This window comes from Cryptomeria japonica, chromosome 2 (assembly GCF_030272615.1).
Source record: "Cryptomeria japonica chromosome 2, Sugi_1.0, whole genome shotgun sequence".
NCBI lineage: Eukaryota > Viridiplantae > Streptophyta > Pinopsida > Cupressales > Cupressaceae > Cryptomeria > Cryptomeria japonica.
In genome coordinates, this window is record NC_081406.1 from 292,737,086 (window position 1) to 292,758,149 (window position 21,064).

General features: G+C 34.6%; 1 protein-coding gene across 1 annotated transcript in view; it reads right to left on the reverse strand.

Moving 5' to 3' along the window:
- The window catches only part of LOC131032568 (phospholipase D zeta 1), a 108,624-nt gene that overhangs the window by 10,393 nt on the left and 77,167 nt on the right, over window positions 1-21,064 (reverse strand). Inside the window, exons 9-13 of the mRNA XM_057963580.2 lie at window positions 14,260-14,399; window positions 13,654-13,803; window positions 13,338-13,494; window positions 12,701-13,237; window positions 3,448-3,561 (exon numbers count right to left, since the gene is read on the reverse strand). Of these exons, the coding sequence (XP_057819563.2) occupies window positions 3,448-3,561; window positions 12,701-13,237; window positions 13,338-13,494; window positions 13,654-13,803; window positions 14,260-14,399 (1,098 nt within the window). The remainder of the gene's footprint in view (window positions 1-3,447; window positions 3,562-12,700; window positions 13,238-13,337; window positions 13,495-13,653; window positions 13,804-14,259; window positions 14,400-21,064) is intronic.

Genomic DNA, 21,064 nt, shown 5'->3' on the forward strand with positions numbered 1-21,064 from the left:
AACATCCTAAAGCTTCTCAAGAGGTGGGAAGCTTCTCATAAGTACAAACAAACGGTTTGGAAGATGGAAAAAACCCATATAAGGTTGTGTGTACCAACTCTTCATCCTATTGATGACAAAGTTCTATGATCTTCATTAGGAATGCGGCTACTGTGTTTGTAACTCATGTATCTGATATGAGGGATGTCCATACTCTGATTCAGAGTGGTCAAGATATCATGCATCTCCTTTGCTAATTTATTTTCAACAATGCAAGGAATTGAATGATGCTTCACAAATCCAAGATGATGAACTTTGTCATGCCCAACATCTTGTTAAGTTCAGCCAACTAAACAAGATCAGTTGGAGGTGTCAACATGTTTGCTACAAAGACCCAAACATCAACTTCTTCAACAACTTGCAGTTACAAGAAGTAAATTTGAAGCACACTCTAGCAGTCACGCTCTTTTAAGACAATAGTCATGTCTACAGTTGCTAGAAAACACTAAAATTGAACAAATCAGCTGAAATCAAATCAGATCAGCAACCTATTAAAATTGCAAATCAACAATCATGTCTTTGGAGCAATTAGCGCATCACACCTTTCATCCAATATACTTCAACCATTGGAGTAAAGGCACTAAAACCTTCTGGAACCTCCTTCTCAAAGGCAGTAGCACTTCCATTCACGAACATGGAGGATTTCAATTACATGACATCCCCAAAATTGCTGTTCATCTCCATAGTTTCTCTGTGTCATGATAATATTTGGACTTGTTTTAAATCTTTGAATAGATAAACAACATGATTGTATGTACAAGTGGTTGACCTTGGAAGAAAGTATGAATGCTTACATGGTGTTGGAGAAAAAACAAACAGTTAAAACAAATGTTAATGTTTTTGTTTACCTAGATGCACACTCTATTATCTCAACTTTATGAAGTTGTTTAATTATTTGAAAAGATTCAAGAATGATGATATTAATGTCTTCGTTTGTATAGCCCTCATCACTTAGACCAGTTAGATTCTATAGTTTCACTGTTGTTAAAAAATGAAAATTTGGTCAGAAAAAGTGAGTTGTTGAAGATAAGTTGAAAACATACTCCTAAAATTATGAAAGATGGTGTGTGCCATGAAGGTGCCTATGGTCTTGGCAGGGGCTCCACTTGTTGAACCCATCTCGTATCACAAGAATGAATGCACCAAGGGCAATGCCCCCAAACCCCCATGGAGGATGCTGCCCCTTGATCTTGCAAGGGGCTCTACTTTCAAATCCCTTCTATGTATATATGCACCACCAACCATCATCCCCACAATATCCCCAAATTTAAATTCTTGATCCCCCCATTCCAAAAGTCCATGGAACAATGGTTAAACTTAGTACATGATATGCAGATTCTGCATTCTAGAGTTTAAACCAAATTGACTAACTCAATCTTCAACGAACCTGCAACTGGAAGTGCACTAACCTGCATGCACAAACGTCTGAAAGTAATTGAAGAAAAACAAAGAAAATGAAATCAAAATTCTTTAGTTGCTAAAAAAACCAAAATTAGTATTCGGAAAAAAAATTGAACGCCAAAGACAGATGCCACAAGGTCATAAATAACCTACAAACTTGACACACTAAATTTTTTTTTAAAAAAACCAAACTTAATCTTAGATTGTCAATAATCACAAAAGAAACATCTAAAAATAAATCAGCAGCCAAGAATAAAAATAATATGGCAGAACTTTAAGAAGAGTTTGCAGTCTACTCAGAATAGATCAGAAAACAAAATTCTGCAGTCTGCCAAGAATAGAGCAGAAAACAAAACACTGTTGTGCCCCCAGAATAAATCTATAGTCCAACTAACAATGTAGTCATGCTGAGCCCAGCAACACCACACCACCCATCCTCAGGACTGCAGGAAACCGTGTGGGCACATCCCCATCCATTTCTACATGGTCAAGATCTTGATATTTCATCCATCTCAAAAATGACTCTCCACTTAGTTTCTGGAAGAATAGTATTCGCAAGCATTCTTAGAATACTTCGTGTTCCACATTGAAACCTTAGGCCATTTTAATGAACTCAACTAAATAAACATCAAAATAATGCATTTGGTAGTGGAGACTCTGTGAAATGAAATGCCAAGCCTCATACAGCTCAACGCTAAACTGTTCTTGCTAATTCCTAGTTCCTTGTTCAGAAAAACTAGTCCATTATTTTATACACTATACTGAAAAGAAGACTTATCTCAAAAGGATAAATGAAGTTGAGTTTTAGTGCATAGAATCCTTCACCTTCAGGTTTGAAAGAATACAACAAATTTGAATGGATAAACAATGTGATGGAATGTGGATTTCAAGATGTTACCAAAACGACAGGGCTCCAAATTTAGTGCTACATGAGGATGATCAAATATGAAACATTACAGACAAGATATTCCTGAAGCTACATTTCATATCAGACTATGTAGATCATCTCTCCACCTTTATGTCATTTTTTTTTCATTTGTTTTGGCACTTGGGTTTATGTCTAGAATGAAATCAATGGATAATATATTTAAACTACTATCTAATATTGTGTTTGCACGTTAATGATATTATGCAGGGGCATGTTTATGACATCATATTGTCTGTAATAACTAATAAGGCTTAAGCAGTCATTATTGGATTTCTTCCAGTACGCTGATCAGGGGCAGTACTTCGTTTTTCTTTAGGAGGCTGTCAGTATCATTTGCAGTGCCTACAGGGGATCCCTAGAGTTATCAAGGTCATTAATCCCTTCAGCCTACTATAGAAATTGGAAGAAACGATATTATAAATATAAGAAAGATCACAATTTAAAAACCTTATATTTAGAAATCCAGGTTTAGGACTCCCACCAGATATAAATAATCAACGACCCCATACAAATATTAATATGTTTTTGTAAGGCATATCTAATTAGGAAAAAAAAGCAAGAAATTACTGAAATTCCTAGCAAATCTAAAGACTATTCTAACCAATAAATTTATTCAAAACTTCATAAAATGATTATTAACAGTTATAACAAGAAAGAATGTTCAAATCCAGTAGTTATGAACTTATGTGATAAAAATTAAAATTGCATATTTTCTAGATTGGTGAGCCTACATCTCACAAGGTTCATGACTCTGTACTTTGGGATGTTTGCTAGAAATCAAAAAAGTGAGAAGAAAAATGTTCCACAAAAGTCTGTAAAACATGTCAATTAAAAAGAACAAAATACTACTCAGCTAAGTAATGCTTTAATGTAAGATTTTTCATAAATATTCACAGAAGTGGAATTTATGCTAAGTAGCTTAGTAGCACCCCTATAAATGTGCACATAGAACTTTGAGACAAGCTTACTAGCATGTGGAACCTAATCCATATGCATTGGTTACACGCTAGAGAACCAAAGGTCATGAACATCCAACAAGCATCAATCTTCAAAGTTGCATCCGAACCATAGCTGTTTACCTCTATATATATGAAATGCTCTGCTTTTTCAATAAGGGAAATATACGCTGCATGAATACTAGTTTCCTCAAGTTGGCTTGTGCCTGCTGACCACTGACCAACACTTCGCAACACCTGAGGAAGACAAAAACAACCTCTTCAACTCGGATGGCTTTAGCCAATATGGGTACTCCAGCAGCATATAAAAACAGAAAAGCAGATTTTTATTTCCATCTTTTAATACTATTTTGTTACAATATAATGCTTGATTTGATCAATCTTTGGTTAAAAATGATTTCGTGTTCTACAAATGTAATGAGAATTACAACTTGAAAAGAGAGACCAAAGAGATTCTGAGCACAAAACAAAACAAAAAAGATAGACGGAACATACATCGCACAAATACAAGAAGATGGATATTCAAGCTAAGACAGAAGAACTAAAAGACCAAAAGGATCAGTGATGACTATAACACATAGTTTACACTACAAACATTTACAGGACATACACATTTACAAATAAAGACGAGAAAGCCCTTCAATGAAACGACAAGAAAAAGTTATAATTGAATACTTTAACCAAATGTAGTTTGATGAACCTCAAAAAATCCATTCAATCACAATAGAGAAGTCTTCAGTAAAAACAAAATATCACTACTATAAACAGAGTATCTAAGCTACATGCATTGTTTGCCAGTAAGAATATATAGATGCATATAGATTGAGTAGATGTTATAATTTATAAATGGACGGAAGCAAAGAAAGAAATAATTGGTAAGACACTAGATGCCATTCATTTGTTACAAAATGTGTGAGATATTTTCTTTCAAGAATTTTGAATCCTTCAATATTTATAAAATCCAATGCTCAACATTTAAACCAATAGCAATCCAAGTAGAAGCTATACTTATATAACCAGGGTCAACACCAAACTAAACCTACTGTCTATATCAAAGCCAGAAACAATCTCCTACATAGCCAAAACTTATGCTTTTGTTTATCAGTTTCTGTGAGACCTCGCTAGCATATGAAAGCATGTGCTACATCTCTACAACAATTCATCTTCCCTTGTAGTTTCTTTTAGCAGTCCTGCATACTTGTTTTGCGGTTTAACTTGTACTTCAAAGTGCCACTGGCTTGCCAATGATACACCTTTCTTTCCTTGATGCAAACAAATCCCAAAAAAACTAACATTCATACATGGGTTCATTTTTAAGCAACAACTGTGACATATCTTTCAAAAATTGAAGAAACTCCCACAATATAAAGAGTCATTGAGCTACCCAAGAAGGGAGCCCCAATAAGAGAGTAGCACATATTAAGACACAATTTATAAGCGAGCACCACAAAACAAACTGCTTGCAAAGACACCCCATGTAGAGTGGGTTGTGAGCGAACTAGAAACAATCAGCAATGATGCATCGTTGTAAGGTATAGATGAATTGGAGAAATTTCCCATTCTGGAGCAATTGTGCATGAATTAGACACAATTAGCAATTACACATGTTGAAAGGTATAAATACATTATAGAAATTTCCTATTTTTCATCATACTCCATTTTGTCTTATCATTGACAGATTTGGAGTAACTTAAATGTAGGTGTTCTCATCAAATTGGCATTACAACTACTAGAATGCAGTAGCTTCTCAAATCTACATCAGTATTATAGCCATTTTGTTGAATTTATTCAGGAAAACCATTTATTCTGCTTATATGAATTTCTTCTAGCTGAAGCTTCTGATCAAAGGTTTCTTAATCTTGCATGGAAACTTTCATCTAAACCTAGACAATTTGTTTACGAATAACTGGTTTACAGATTGTTTTCTGCAAAACATTGATGGATCATTTTTCTTAATCCTAGATATAAGCCAGAATGGCTTCAAAAACTACAAAGAAATTGTTTATTGGGTGGGCAAGGGGGACCTACATAATTTTCCCCCCTTCTTGAGCATGTGTTCAATATTTTTGGCATAAAGAGGTCATGCCAGTCTACCTTCTTATGCCCTAAAATACTTTCTTGTTTGGCAAAACTCTATGACTGGCAACAACTTTTCAGTGGGAGGTCTTATATGGTGAATGAAATGATTATGCCAAGATAACAAATATAAATATAGGATTATAGTATTGACTGCTACACTTTGAATGGTTGATTGGCTTTGTGACCAGCACCTCTCTGTGACTATATGTGGATGCTTTTATGTGAGACAGTGCGTTGGGAGTTTTCTATTGATTTGAAAGAAATACTTTGAATTTTGGTTCAACGAATTGATCTAATGAGCACATTCGCTGCTAATACCATTTATAAAGTAAAAGATATATAAATACACAGAAAAACTATATAAATATATTAAAATTAATAAAATATATATTCTATTAATAATATATAACTAGCACTTGCACTGGAAGGAGGTACAAGAATCACACCAATAGAAAATTATATATAAGTTAATATATTAGAGAGTATAATTTTATATGTGCATAAAAGATACAATAATTTAAATTACAATATCTTATGTATAGAAGCCTATTTTTTGCATATACAATTTTGAAATACAATCTTAATTTTAGGTTATCTATGAATTTTACAACAAGATTGTCATGGTGGTGTAATGATTATGTTGATTTTATAAAGAATGACACTTTACGCCTAGACTTATTTGTATTATAATTTGATATTGTTTTCTCAGTCTAATCTAATTAGTGGAAAATATTATTTTTACATATAATTAAAATAATTTATAAGTTTTATTAAATATTCTTTAACAGTTTTAATATTACTTATTTTAGAATCCTTCACAAAACTAAGTAAAAATAACATTTTGATATACAGCATTTAAAGTTAGAAATATCATGTTGTTAAGAATAAAAAATAATTTATTTATTTTTAGCTAATTAATTATTAATTAATTTCAGTTTTTTATAACTAGAGCATCTATGACTAACCAGACAACCATCAAAATCGATATTGACAATCATTAACCATAAACTATTTAGTTGACAATAATAACCATAATTATTTGATTTGAAACAATGCAACAAAATGCCCTTAAAAGGAAGTTTATAAGAAGGCTATAGAGATAAAATCATACTTGTACTGTACTTGAACTATTTGATGAATGGTCTGTATCCAATAGTTAAATTCCATTCTAGCTGTTCATACTTATGTCGATCCTTGCAAAGATCAATATAATAGGGTTGGCATAGATATTGAAAAATTCCTAGAATTTTCGAAGGTTAATAAGTTTCCTAATATCATTATTAATTATATGACATGCCCAACTCGCAAAGCTTCTACTAATTAATGAAATCAGAGTTCATGTATCACACTAAAATGTCCAATCTTTTGTAAAGATTAGAATTACTTAGAAATTTCCTAAGGATAAATACAAACTCAAAAAAATATTTTTCTACAGATTTGTTAAGTTTTGATTTTTTCTCATAAAGAGACTTTAATAATTTTGTGTGGGCACTCATTCAGCTTGATTTTTTCTACAATGAAAATATTTGAAAAATCATTTTTTAATATAATAAAAAGATATTAATGCATATAAGAATAAGTAAATGAATGCCCCGCTAGATATGAAAAAAGATATGGTAACGGGTAAAAGAATGCTCCACTAGATATGGGTAAAAAATAAAACACAGCCAGAATTACAGATCTCCAAGAAATAATATACATTGAACCCATAGAAAAAGACTTAACTCAAGTTTCTGTGCAAAATTGTATTGTGTTCTCAATGATATCCAGGGATAATAAAGGGTAAAGGTTGCAAGATATGTGTCACATGAATTTGTATATTCTCACTCCCGTGCCAATCTCTGGCGAGCATTTAAAATAAGATAATCCACATTCTTCCAATCTCCCAACACCGACAGCTACCATGATCTGCTCTTATTTAACTAAATCTATTTAAAGATCATTTCTGACAACCAATAAATCTTTCAAGTACAGCATATTCTAAAATTCCAATGTAACTGATCAAGGTTCCATATATAAAACTCAAATTCCTAAATCAATAACAGGATTTGAGCACTTTGTACATGCAACAATACAGAAGCGCAGGCAAAGCACAAGAATTGAATATAAAGACCAGACACGCAGGTTGATTGACATATTGACTCAAAGAAATGATAGTTCAAACAATACTAAATAAATTAGAATAGGCACAAAACAAATGGTAGGTGTTGAGTTGACTCCACATTTTTCTTTTTGCCAGTGTCCTCGCCAGAAAAATGTGCATGTAGCATGCAGAGGTTCAAAGAATGTATACATCATGTACAGGCACAAAGAAAGTATAAAGGCTATATGACAAATATACTGAGAAAAGAAATGCAAATTCCATGAAATGAAATGATTAAAAGATAATCACTGAATGGGTTTGATAAAATGATATTTAGAAATTTTCACATGATGCAAATTGGCAAATTTCATTCCTACACCAAAAGAAGACTTGAAAACCAGAAAATAAAAGGCATGAAAAGTTTACTTATTAATATCAAAATTACTTACCTAAACCTTAAAATTCTATTCCTCATCTTGGCTCTCTTTCTTGGTATAACATTCCAGCTCACCTTGCTATTATTAACTGTTGCAACATGTCTTTTCTCTCCCATATTTCAACTCTCTTCCCTTCTTTCTCTCGACACCCATTTTGTTTCGATGGAATTTTCCACTCATTTCCTCCGTTATGGCATTTTGACTCGCCTTGTTGGTATTTGATATTTGATATTACATTTGAGTCATTTTTCACCATGTGGATTTCAAAGATTTCAATTAAAGTCATAGTAAATGTTAGTGGATGGATTTAAAATTCACAATTACATTCACCAGTAAAAACTTAACTTCAAACCAACTCATCAAATTACAGGCTTCTTCTTATGCTGCTAGAAAAGTTTATATTGAAATCCACAGTCTATGTCATTTATAACAGCTGTTAATGTTATTAGCTGCAGGAGATTTCATTATACCTGCAATGATGTAAAATCTCCTTGCTGTTGCTTTCCTGTCGGTGGTGGAGTATATAACGACATTCAATGTAACAGCATTCAATGTAACGGCATTCAATGTGATGGTGTATTCGGCTCCTGTTGGTGGCAGAATATGTAACGGCATTCAATGTAACTGCTGCTTTGGGTTTTGCACGTATGAAGTGTTGGCCATTCGTCTTCCTCCATCTTAGAGATGTTTGAAGCCTTGCCTTTAAAAAGGCGTGTTGCTGTTTGTGTCGGTGTATGAAGTTCACAAGAGAGAGTCTATTATATGTGATCACTTAAGCTGAGAGTTTTGTATCTTCTTCTTTTGCTATTCTGTATATTTTGTAGAAGCTTTTAGTTCTGATATATTATCAGCTTCTACCATTGATTGTTAAGTGTTAAGAATCTTGCTTGAGAGCATTGTATTCAAATTTTGTTCCTTCAATAAAGGTTGATTTTTGGTGTTGCTGAGTTTTTCACCCTCAGGTGGAGGGTTTTCCCAAGATAAAATTCTGTGTATCTTGTTCTTGTGAGATTTGCTAAGTTTCGGATTTCTGTGTCTTATGTTTCTGGTTCTAATTTTAACAACAGCTTCTATCAAAATCCACTGCAATTTATGAAGACTCGTCCTTCTTTTTAACTGGTAAAGAATTTATATTGGTTGCTGGAATCAATCGAATAAAAATGTAGTTAAACCTGTGAGGCCAGTACTCCACCAGGCCACTTCTCAATCTTCAGTAATATCACTGTGCTTCTTTCACTTCAACCACACAAGTGATGCTCCTACCACCATGAGGACAAAGCAAGATGTGGTAATGCTAGTTATCAATCTGGAATATGAGCTATTCGATTTTCTCTGTGCAACAAGATCAGATAGCTCCAAATTTGTGAACGAGGTGGCTCTAATCCTAGTTTGAGTCCTGTGGTGGGCAGCTCAAGGTAGAGGAATGGAACGACAATATGCTTCAGATAGGGGACCTGATGGAGGAAATGAATATTAGAAGCTATGCTATGTCTGTAGTGGTTCAAAGATTCTTTTATACCCTGTTCAATGGCAGTGGATAAAAGGCAAATAGACCAAAGATATTTCGATGAGAGACACAAAGAAGCAGCAGGTGCTCATTTAAAGGTAAGATTTGACAGAGACAGTATTTGATTTTGGAGGATACTAATTTTGTATTTTAATCAGATAGGATATGATTTGCTTTTGTATTACCCTGCATATTTAAAAATGGCAAATTTCAGGTGACTTGAAGATAGTTTAATGGTTACTTAGAAATTGTTTTCAGGTGTGAGACAACTTTCTGGTCAAAAGCTCCCACATAGTATCGCCTATCATCTAAATATTTTAACAATAATTAGAAAAAATATTTATTCAAAACATGATGTTGCTCCCAAATATTTACAATGTTGCCAAAACCCTAACCCACTGCCCTATCCTCTGTCCCTAAATCATGCAATCGCTATAGTAATTTTGGCCTAAAGAACCTCGCAGATGGTGCAACTGTCTTCCATCTCCACACTCATTGATTCCGAGAATTTATCTTCCAGGCAGGTACCTAAACTTCCTCACACTGCTTCTCATTCTTTCGGAGATGTAATAATTCAAAGGGTGTGGCTCCCTAAGTCATAATTCACTGGAAAAATATAAATAGATAATAGATATAGAAAATTATTTATGATTTTATATGTAATAAAGCATTTTATACATTCAGGTAAGAGCTGAGCTTTGTGGAGGTGTGGGGATCATGGCAACAGCAGCCTTTTCTTTTTCAGAGAATCCTCAGGCACAACTCTATGGCAGAAATATACAAACAATTACAAGACATGTTGAGTTATAGGTTGGTTTTTCAGCAAAAAGAGGGACATAGAACAATTAGGAAGCCATACACCAACTATTGATCTTGGGAATGTTGTGGTGGAGGAAGAGCTACAGAAAAAACATCAGTTGACCTATCATTTTCATAACTTCTGGTCAAATTTGGTAGGTCTGAATGAGTGGATTATTAAACATTGACAGACTTTTTATGGATGGTGAACTTTGTCAGCCCTTGTAAAATTTAATTGACAGGAAAACTTCCTAGAGACAGATATATGCTACCACAGAGTGGTCCTTGGGCATGGGATAATTCTTACCTAGTAATGAAACTGTAGTTTCCACAATTCAACCTGTTTACAAAAAAATTCTTCAAAAATTGATTTGGGTGACTTCCATATCTGCCACCACATCTCTAGGAATCCTCATGTCTCCACCCCATTGAAAACTCTATTGGAAAAAATTTATCTCATGCCCAGCATCTTTAAGTCTCAATCCTCCCATCTTCACTATTCACAATTGTGTGGATTTTTGTGGAAATAGATCTTTCAAAACCTTTACATCCTAAAATTAAAATAAGAAACAGCTCCAAAATATGGAATCAAATGGTGGATTACAAAGGCATTGCATTTAGATACGTATGTTATTATGGAAAAGGGCAAATTGTGAAGAATTGTTTAAAATATTCTCGCCCCACACACGTAACAAACCCTGTGAAGCAAGATAATTGGTGGATAGGGACTAACCTTAGCCACCATTATATTTATCCCATCTAAAAGGAGGATGTCGAGGACCAAACTTGAACAAAATGTATTAACCCTATTGCTCCGGCCCCCAGTGCAATGGTTGAAGCAGCAGAGACTGCGAGAGATAATAAACAAACCATGTAACCATTGTTGGAAGAGGTGTTGTTACAAAACCAAAAATCTGAAATAAAGATCCGTGTTTGCAAAACATTAATGACCAGGCTCCTGTTAAGAGAAGAAAGAAGGCTCTGTAAAACAAAAATATCTGGTAAATTTCCAATGACTGCTGCTCCCATGATAAGATGGTAAAGCAGAATCCAGAGGCAAAATAGTTCTTAGGGCTCTCCCCATCAGTTGTTCTTCTTATGCACCCCTACCTACAGGGCATGCATAAACATTTCATTTTTTGTTATATATTTACTCAAAGGGTCTGGCCTCCCAAGTCATAATTCACCGGAAAATTTTATATAGATAATAGAAATATGATTAAATAATTTATATGTAACACATTAATTAATAATTAAATATGAGATTTTATGTATTTTTTATTAAATTAATTAATATTAAGTATAAAATAAATAACGATATTAGTTATCCATAATCCATAGTTCTATTCAGTGTAGTTCCTGGGTTCAATTGTGTGACAGTTTTTTGCATCAACGTTTCGAATCACACTACATGATCCATAATCAGGATGAAGAATGCTGGAAGACAAGGCTAGCAATGTTCATCCTGATGATGGATCACGTAGTGTGATTCGAAACATTGATGCAAAAAACTGTCACACAATCAAACCCAGAAACTACACTGAACATAAAATATAAATATCATTATTTGTAATTTTGCATTAACAAAAAGTTAAAAGATGGCGACTTAATAAAAAGATAAAAACAAATAATACTGGCCGCTGCCAAGTGATAAATTGGTTGCACTAGACAATGCGTTTGGGTTTAAAAACTAGAAAAGCATCTGAACCAAAATGCCCTCCCCCGAATATTGCAAGAAGGTTTACTTCCAATCATCTGTTGCTTTTGACAGTGAACACACTATCTTGGGCACCCACAAGAAAGCATTAACGTCATAAAGAGACCAGTGCCTTCTCCATCTCCATCCCACTATGCTTCCAGCTTTCTTTCTTTTCTTGTCTATGTTTATAACTATTTTTAATTTTAATCACCCAGGACAACAAAGACATGGCCTGTGTGAACCAAGGCCCAACCTGTCCCATCCAGCATGACGACAGTGCCAAGGACAGAGCAACCTGATAAGTTAGGTAATTTTTTATGATGATTTTTAATCATCATGATACATATCATATTCATTGGTTGTTATATTTGCATATTGATAAAATGCTGTACTCTTTTTGTATTCAAATATGATAGAAAACACCTCAGCAATATTTTACAGTTGCACTTGATAGATTTTGCATTAAATTTATCTTCTTTTAACCAATATAAGTATTTATTTAAGATGCCGAGTTTCCAAGTCTCAGTCAAAATTGGGGCTGCCAAGTATTGGCAAGTCAAGGGTTCTGGAACTATGATTCTTGATAGCAAAATTTTGAAAGTTCTATTACAGCATAGATTTTCCTAAATTAAAGAATATTATTAGTTTGGTCTATAATGAATCTAAAATGAAAACTGAAAACTGAAAGGCAACTTCCATTGTTATTAAATTGTCTTAATTAAATATATAGTGAGAATAATTATCAAAAACAATCTCATATAGTAAAAGCAAACCTGGCAACGGCAAGGAGTGCGAGGTCCAACTTGACCAACTTCATCTTCACTGGATAACTGTCCATCCCTCTCTTGCATCTCCCACCATGCTTTATCAGATAGACTCTCTTTCAATCCTGTTATCCTACTTTGAGGTTTTCTATGCTGAGGATGTTCTAAATCTTGATCATCTACAAAACCTGTCATCTGCGTGTCAAGGGAGAAAGTTTCACCATTTGATTTTGAATATAGAAAAGGTAGAACATCTCCACTTCTTCTGGAATGATCTGCTTGAGCATTGATCTTGTCTAGTCCATTCAAAGTTAGGTGACATCCAGGCCTATCATGTTCGTCATCAGCTTTGGAAAGAAGCAATGGAATATCTTGGAATGATGAATCTGCAGAAAGAGATGTTTGTTTCTTGATCTCTATCTGCAATTCTTCCTGATGTTCCCTCAGTATTTCCGTTTTCTCATCCGCCTTCAAATAGTGTGGAATAACCATGAAATGGTGAGGCATAAGCAGTGGAATGGATTGCTCATACGGTGCCTTGTTTCTCTGCAGTATTGATAAAAGATATTCAAAAACGTAGGAGTATAATCATGGTAAAAGACCTTACAGAAATAATATGACATCATCACTTGAAAATAAAAATGACCTTTGCATGGTTCCAGCGCTGAACAAAGTGTCTTGCTACATCACGGCATGGTGGGCCCCATAGTGCACAGTTCACATCATGCCAGGGCATGCGGGGAAGTTTCTGACGATCTAACTCATCCTTCATTGTTTCTTCCCATGAGTTAGGTTCTGATTCCCTAATTTAAAACAACAAAAGAAGATAATGCTAAATCACAAGACTCTAAACTCAATGATACTTGTCTCTGTTAAATCTCTAATAACTGTGGTGCATATTGTGAATCACCTTAAAAACTGCATAATATTTCTACTCAATATACAAAAGAATAAACTAGCACCTAGGATTATAGTAGTCTTTTCCAGGCCATATAGTAGAAGGAAAATCAGCCACCGTATGATCAGGGGTGTCATATCGGCCAAAACATAAATCAAGACCTCCTAGAAAACAGACGTGATAGTCAACAATCACTATCTTCTCATGGTGGGACCTGTATACAGACAATTACAGCAGAAAATCAGTCATTTAGAACAATATTAAGACAATTTAAAATAATTAAGCCCCAGCCATTTTCATACATGAAGATAATTATAACACCAATGATCAGTTGAATATCTTAATCAATCCCTCAAGTTTATACAACTATCAAAGTGTAGGGTTATATAGAGTCAGTTCTATGCAAGAGGAACTATTGATCTCATGGGATCTCCAACACTCTCTGCCACTAGATTAAATCTGCTCTCAAACGCTCTCTAAATGGATGATTGCTTATTAGTGTTTGTTCTGCGAACAGATGAATCTACTTAAAAGCTATGAGACAAAATAAAAACAGTTAAAACTCTAATAATATGAATGCTATATGGCGATATGCAAATAGACCAAAACTCAATGAGGGTAAATTTAAACACCATCAACACAAATCATCATGACTAGATCCATAACATACCAGAAATAGACACCAGATGAGAAATGATCAGGGTAACGTAGCACCTTCACATTCTCGTGGATGCTGAGAAGACGGCGTTTGCTATAGACACTGTTAATCTTTAATGCAAGAGCAACTTCCTTGTACATCAGTATGTATATCTGCAAAATAAGGGTATCATATTGTTGATTATTACTTCCATACCTGATTGAAATAAAAAGATGCAAACTCCAACAGATCAAAATAGATTGCTTGGTAAACATGTTTGAATATCTAATTTCACTAGAAAACCAGACACTGAAGTCATTATTGTATCAATCAAACTTTAAAATCATGAATAGAACTCTCCTCCTAAGTTCTATGTGAAGTTTAAATGTACCTCAGACAACTTGGTACTTTGACAATATAAACTAAAACAGTTAGCATGCAATCATTGATCAGATCAATATGTTAGAGAAGCACGGCTGGAATTGTTGAGTTCAGCAAGAGAGAGCAAAAGCAAATGAGATACCTCTAGACTGTATAATATCTACATAACTATTCGGACTGCTAATATAGAAGATAATTCAACAAAAGTATAAGCCCAAGCCTGTCAACTTTAATATATGGTAAAGAAGACTCCTCTAGACAGTACAATGTCTACAGAACAATTGGTATGCCAATATACAAATAATTGAGAGATATTTAAGTGCATTGAATATTTTTAGGTGGTGAATATAGAAATGCGAAAAAACTTTTGTCACTGTTAATGAGAGTGATTTTTCAAGGCCAAAGCCCAGCCAGCACACTTGAAATTGACATTTGAGCTTCTCTTGTAAAAACCAACTAGGGAATTCCCTTTCCACTTATTTATTCTTCAAATCCTGGAAACGTTTGTTTATTCTAAGCTGCATCTTTTTATTGTCATGGACTTGAGCCCGTCAGTTTCAAACTATAGTGCTGCCTTACTGTCTAGATTGTTGAAGAGTATTCATGAGGTCAATTCAAAAACTGGTACAACCCTCCAAGGCTGCCTAGAATCAGAATTCAGGCTGCAAGTAAGTTCTAGCTATAGGAGAGAAAAAATGTAATAATTTAAGTAAAAGAAAGTAGAAAGAAACAAATTATAACTAGTGTCAATAAACGACCAATATTAGATCAGTGGGTCTTGAAAATTACTTCCAGATTTAGTAGATAACTGATAAGTACTAGAGTAAAGGGCTATAGATAACAAAAAAAAGAAAAAGTACCAAGCACTAAAAAATGTGAACATGATGATAGCATGACCTAAAAGGTTTAAACCCCGAATTGAAATAGCTAGAGCTAAGTTCTAATTGTCCTATGAGACAAGAACCCCTCAAGGCAGCATGAAGCTCAAGAAGACAAAAGCAATAAATCACAAAAGAAGGACATCTGAACATAAAACAAAAGATTAAAAGCACTTCTCCAAAATTTGCCTAACTGAGAAAAAAATTCTGATCCAACCCTTTATAAGCAGTGAATCAATAAAACAGCACTGAATCTGGAGACTACAGATCAAATAGAAAACCGGATTCCTCTATAGATAAAGATGATGGAAACGATGTTATGCATAATAAAAAAAATGATACATGCATGAACAAACATGAAGGACCATACAAATTGTAAAATAACCAAGTAATATCTATTATGGACCACCTCTCACGTATCTGTATACAGACATGGTGGTGAGAAACAAATGATCCTCATCAAATTAGGTCGAGTTAATCAGCTGCTAATAAGACAAAAGAAATGCTATGATCACATATATGCAGATCTAAGATTTCATATTGACAAAAAGGCAGCATATGGGAAGCATCTAATGTGGAATTTTCTTGCATATATGGATTTCTCTTGAAAATCCATGCACTTTCAAAAAAACAATGGTCATTTTTAATCCATGTGCAATAGTTATGGCCTCTTCAGATTGTAGGAACTTTTGCATGGTTAGGTGGTAGCTACACATGCATCAGTGATGGTTATATAACTGCCCATCTGCTAAAAATTAGCAATGTTCCAACCATAGGGGCAGTTATGTAATTACCAATTTTATGAGCAGTGGTCTTGCCCCAGTTTAAGCAACACTGTTGTCCAAGTGCAATGCATAGAAAGAGTAAACAAGGAGGAGACATTTTATCTCTAGATTTCTTGACTCATATATGTTGAAGAGTTTTAAGTAAGGCATGAAATGTAAGGCAATTCATCCAAATTTACAGAAACATGATGAAGACTCAATTGTGAGATTGAAGAAGACTACACAACTAAGATGGAAGGATAATAGTAAGGTTTGTTAAGAAAGCAAGATATCCATAGGGGAATGCAGAATGCACTTGCAAGTGTTAAGATGTTGTTGGTTGATGTTGGTGTCCTTGAAAGCCTCAAGGGGGCACTTATTTGTAAAATGGCAAAGATGATAGTGCAGATGAGGAAGCATGGTTTCATTTCTCAGGAGTTTTCCCAAATTGGGTTTCTCCGGAGCAGCTTCTTGTGTCTCTCTCTTTTGTTAATGTGCTTGACTTCTTTGTTGCCTACTTCTATTTCCTTGTCTTTTGTTAGTGTGTTTGATTTATTTCTGGCATGCTTCTCTTTCCTACAATTAATTCGCTATCTCAAACACCTAAGGGAGCATAAGCAATCAGTTGCATATTTGAGCACAAGCATAGCACCTTTTTCTAACAGCAATTAGGCATTGAATTCAGTCATACATAAAGTTAAATAACAACACATTCTTGAGTGCTATATCTCTCTCCCCTTAGCAACACTCGTCGTCTTTCAAGTGTCCAAACTTATTTTCTATAATTTGCAAGAAGCATCATCTATTCTCCATACAATAGTTTACAAATTCAAAGTCACCAAATCCTTGCATAAAAAATTCCTATGCAAGTTTTTGCTATGTTCTCTTGCAAAGATAGCAGGTTGAGTTTTTGGTGACTTTTGGCACAGGTTGTGCAAGTACTCAACAAGTGTGATACTGAGACTCACAAATGCAAGATTCACAACAAAAGCACTACATTTTCATCTTTATAAACCCCCCAACAATGTGAAATTTCTACATATAAAACAAAACACACAAAACGAAAGCACGAATAGACACCAAAAGAAAATCAATAGAAAGCTAAGAGGAAGTTATGAGGTGTGAATTCTCTAACAACAATGACGGAATTCTTTGCATTACAGAATTGAGCAAAATGAATGCACAAAATGGATGCCTACTTTCTGCTATCTGAATAAGATGCCAAAAATCATCAATAGCCTCTTGAGGCCAGAGACATCATTTGTATAGCATAGTGTTTGAGTATAGTTCTTCCTTTCCACTTGTACTCTTGCTTTCAACAAAATACGTAACAAAAAGAAATGAGACAGCAATACTTATAATGATAAGTCATAAAACATGCAGTTAATTGCATAATGAACCCATTAGGATTTTTTCAAGCATTTGCAATCAGCAAGGTACCTTTGGATATTGACATTTTTTCTCATGTCCCTTTCATTTCTAGCCACCATCTACAACCTTGTCAACCATTAAAACATCATACTCCAAGTAGCCATCAAAGTACATATTTTGATGCAGAATCTTACTTTCTTCAGCATGATTCTTGATACTAACAAAGGCATAAGGTGTCTCCCCCTTAAATGGATCCAGACTGGTGACAACAACAATCTCCATAATAGAAGGATGTGAATACATTACCAATCACCCTTCACACTATTGAGATTCTCTTTGCTAGAAATAATTTTTTTTTTGTCCGATCTTTGATATGTAGATACACATCCAGGTGGATGACCACAACATCCCTGATACAAAACCACCCACCTTCTGTAGCGCTAGTAGTCATTTGCACATTCTTGAGATAGCCCTTCATAATGATCACTCCTCATCATAGCTTCCCCCATTTGGATGCCATTCTTGGCCACATTGGCCAAGGTCACCAATCCCTTAGATTGCAAACTTGATAGACCCCATTCCTTTTCTTCCAAAAAGCCCATTTCTATGATGGCGTTGGTGTCAATCACCCATGTGCAAGCACTCCTTTTGAGCATTTTCATGCACAGTTTTACTTTAATAGCCACAAAAGAGACAAAGGTAAGAAAAACAGCACAGCCATGTATTCCCCTTCATCTCCTTCAGCCAAGAACTAAAAAACGATAGAATTAACCATACTTACCATGTCTCTGCCTTCCCCTTCATCTTTTTATCACAACATTTGTTTGTGGGATGTTGATGAACTACACACTGATGGCACAAACAACCACAAGCACAAAAGCATTCAAGAGAAAATTAAAAAAGTGTTGCTAAAATTTATGAGACTGAAGAGATTTGTGTAAATGACTGTGCCTAGCCCTGAATAGCTAGCACTCAAATTAGAGTCCATTCCGCTATTGCAAGGTAAATTACTTGTGGCCATCCTAAGACATTTTATTTAACCAAAATATCATAGCTATGCTTATGATGACATTGAACTCAAGAAAAATTAAAATAAAATATTAAAATAACAAATAAAAATAAAAACTCACAAAAATGATCTCATCCTGCAAAAATACTCTCATCTTCCTAGGTACTCTCATGAGGTAATTACACCCAGTCCAGCTCTAATACCATGTTGGTTTTCAAAGAGCTGCACACAAGTGATATTATTCTTTTACATATTACACATTTATAGGAGTTTAATATCATACATTATAAGAACCACTACCTAATTATATGAGTTGTTCTAACTTCTAACAACTAATCTACCTACTATTGGTTGAAAATTTTGTACACTTGGGGAAATATACAAAATTGTGGCTTCAACCACAGTGTGTGAGTAAAACTCTCCTAATTAAGGGAAGGCTCCCCCTATCTATCTAATACTAAAACTAAAATAGGATGGAACAACAATCTTCTTTTTTTTTTCAAGAAAGCCAATATCCTTTTCTCTTCACAGAAAAGTGATAGCAATTTAACATAAAACAGCAATAACAACTTCTTGAAATGAAATGAGAGAAAGGAAATGAAGTTTCCTGAAAGCTCAAAGACTTCCATCACTTCCTTCGGGACGGGACAGCAATATCAAGCTCAAAGTCTTGACTATGTGAAGTCCTATCTACCCTTTTCTATTCTAATGATGTCAAGAACAAATTATGACAACAAAAAGTCTGAAATAACTTATTTCTTTCTACACAAAACAGCAAGAACTAGTGTGAGCTCAAAGTTTCACAGCTATTTCCTATTATAAAATTTACTTCTAATCTCTCTCAAGAATTGGTGTAAGCACAAAGTCTTACAGCTTTTCTCAATAGAACTTCTATTTTAACTAAATTAATCTCCAATACTTGCAGCACAAAGTCTACAAATCAAATTTGATTAAGCCCTTTAAGAAATACTTGCAAGAAAGGTAATGTTGAACATAAACTCAAGAATATAGCACAAAGTCTCAATACTTGAGTAATTTTCTTCTATTCCTTTCAATTCTTTAATTTACACATAAAAGCTCAAAGTCTTTTTTGCTGCAAATTTGGCAAAGTTTTTGCTTGCCTTCAAAAAGATAAAGATTACAATAGACCCCCTCAAGTATTTATAGGAGAGGAGTCTTGAGAAAAAGGTGGGAGGATCCTAACTAACTTGAGAAATTCTCTCAACCACCATGACTTATTCAATAACTAACTATGACTTATTTGAAGTTACAAGTCCTATTCTAAATTGACTTGTTACTTGTCTACTTGTAATTATAAAAGTGCAAGAAATGACTTGACTTGCAATTTACAAAACGTTTTTACAAGTAAACTTGTCAAAAGAAAAACTACAACTAAGAGATTACAATTCTGAAAAATGCAACTAAGTGTTGAAAAACACTTAAGTTGCAGCATGTGAAGACATGAATCCTTCGAACTTCTGGATGATCATCAACAGGATTCATCTCGTGGGTGTTCTTGGCAACAATCATGGTCTTCACAATGGTATCATGGCGTTGAAGAAGCATAGAGTTGTTCTTCTCCAAAGTGGACTGGATTTCATGCAAGAAGATTTGATGTTTCATCAAAACTTGAATTGAGGCAGATGAAAATTGTTCACTCCTCCACTCATTATGAATCTTCATTTGTAGATCTGTGATCACTTCTTCTACTGGTATCAACTCCCCATTCTGACCCATGATATTGCAAGAGGCCTTCTGACAGTGAGAAACAACACCTTGGAATACTTCAACTTGCAATCTCATTGCGTCATCGATCTCTTCAATGAGGGATTTGAGAACAAGGGCTTTGTCCTCTAGAAGCTCATCAAATTTCAAATACATGACCCTGGAAGGAATAATGGCATGCTCCTGAAGAACACTCAACTGTTGTCAAGGAATCTTGCGCCAAACCGTCAAGCTACCTTCAACCCTTTCCAAGTTCTCTTTGAAAGTCTCGGAGGTATGACTTATTTTTTCTTCAATGATTTCCAACTTAACCATCATTTGGAATATGTCTTTTAGCACTTGCGCACACAGATCATGAAGTTGATCCACTCAAGAATCCAACGCTTGCACTTTCTAAGCAGCTTTTTCAACTCCCCAAATTGATTCTTGTAAACCGGAAGAACTTGAAGGATTTCTCCCTTCACCAGCAGGTTTTGTGATTTTATGAACAACTGCAACAAGTTGCCTATTCTCCTCTTCTAGCTTGTCTTTCTTCGTCAGAAGTTCATCATACTGTTGTACTAGTGAAGCTACAGATTGTTGGGCATCATGCTTGACCACTTCATGCGTTTGTTTACCCAATTCTATCCTTGTATCCCTGTAATCAACAGCTTACATTTCCTCTCGTGGCTTATCTGCAAGAGGCTCAACAATTTCAGCCACCTTCATCT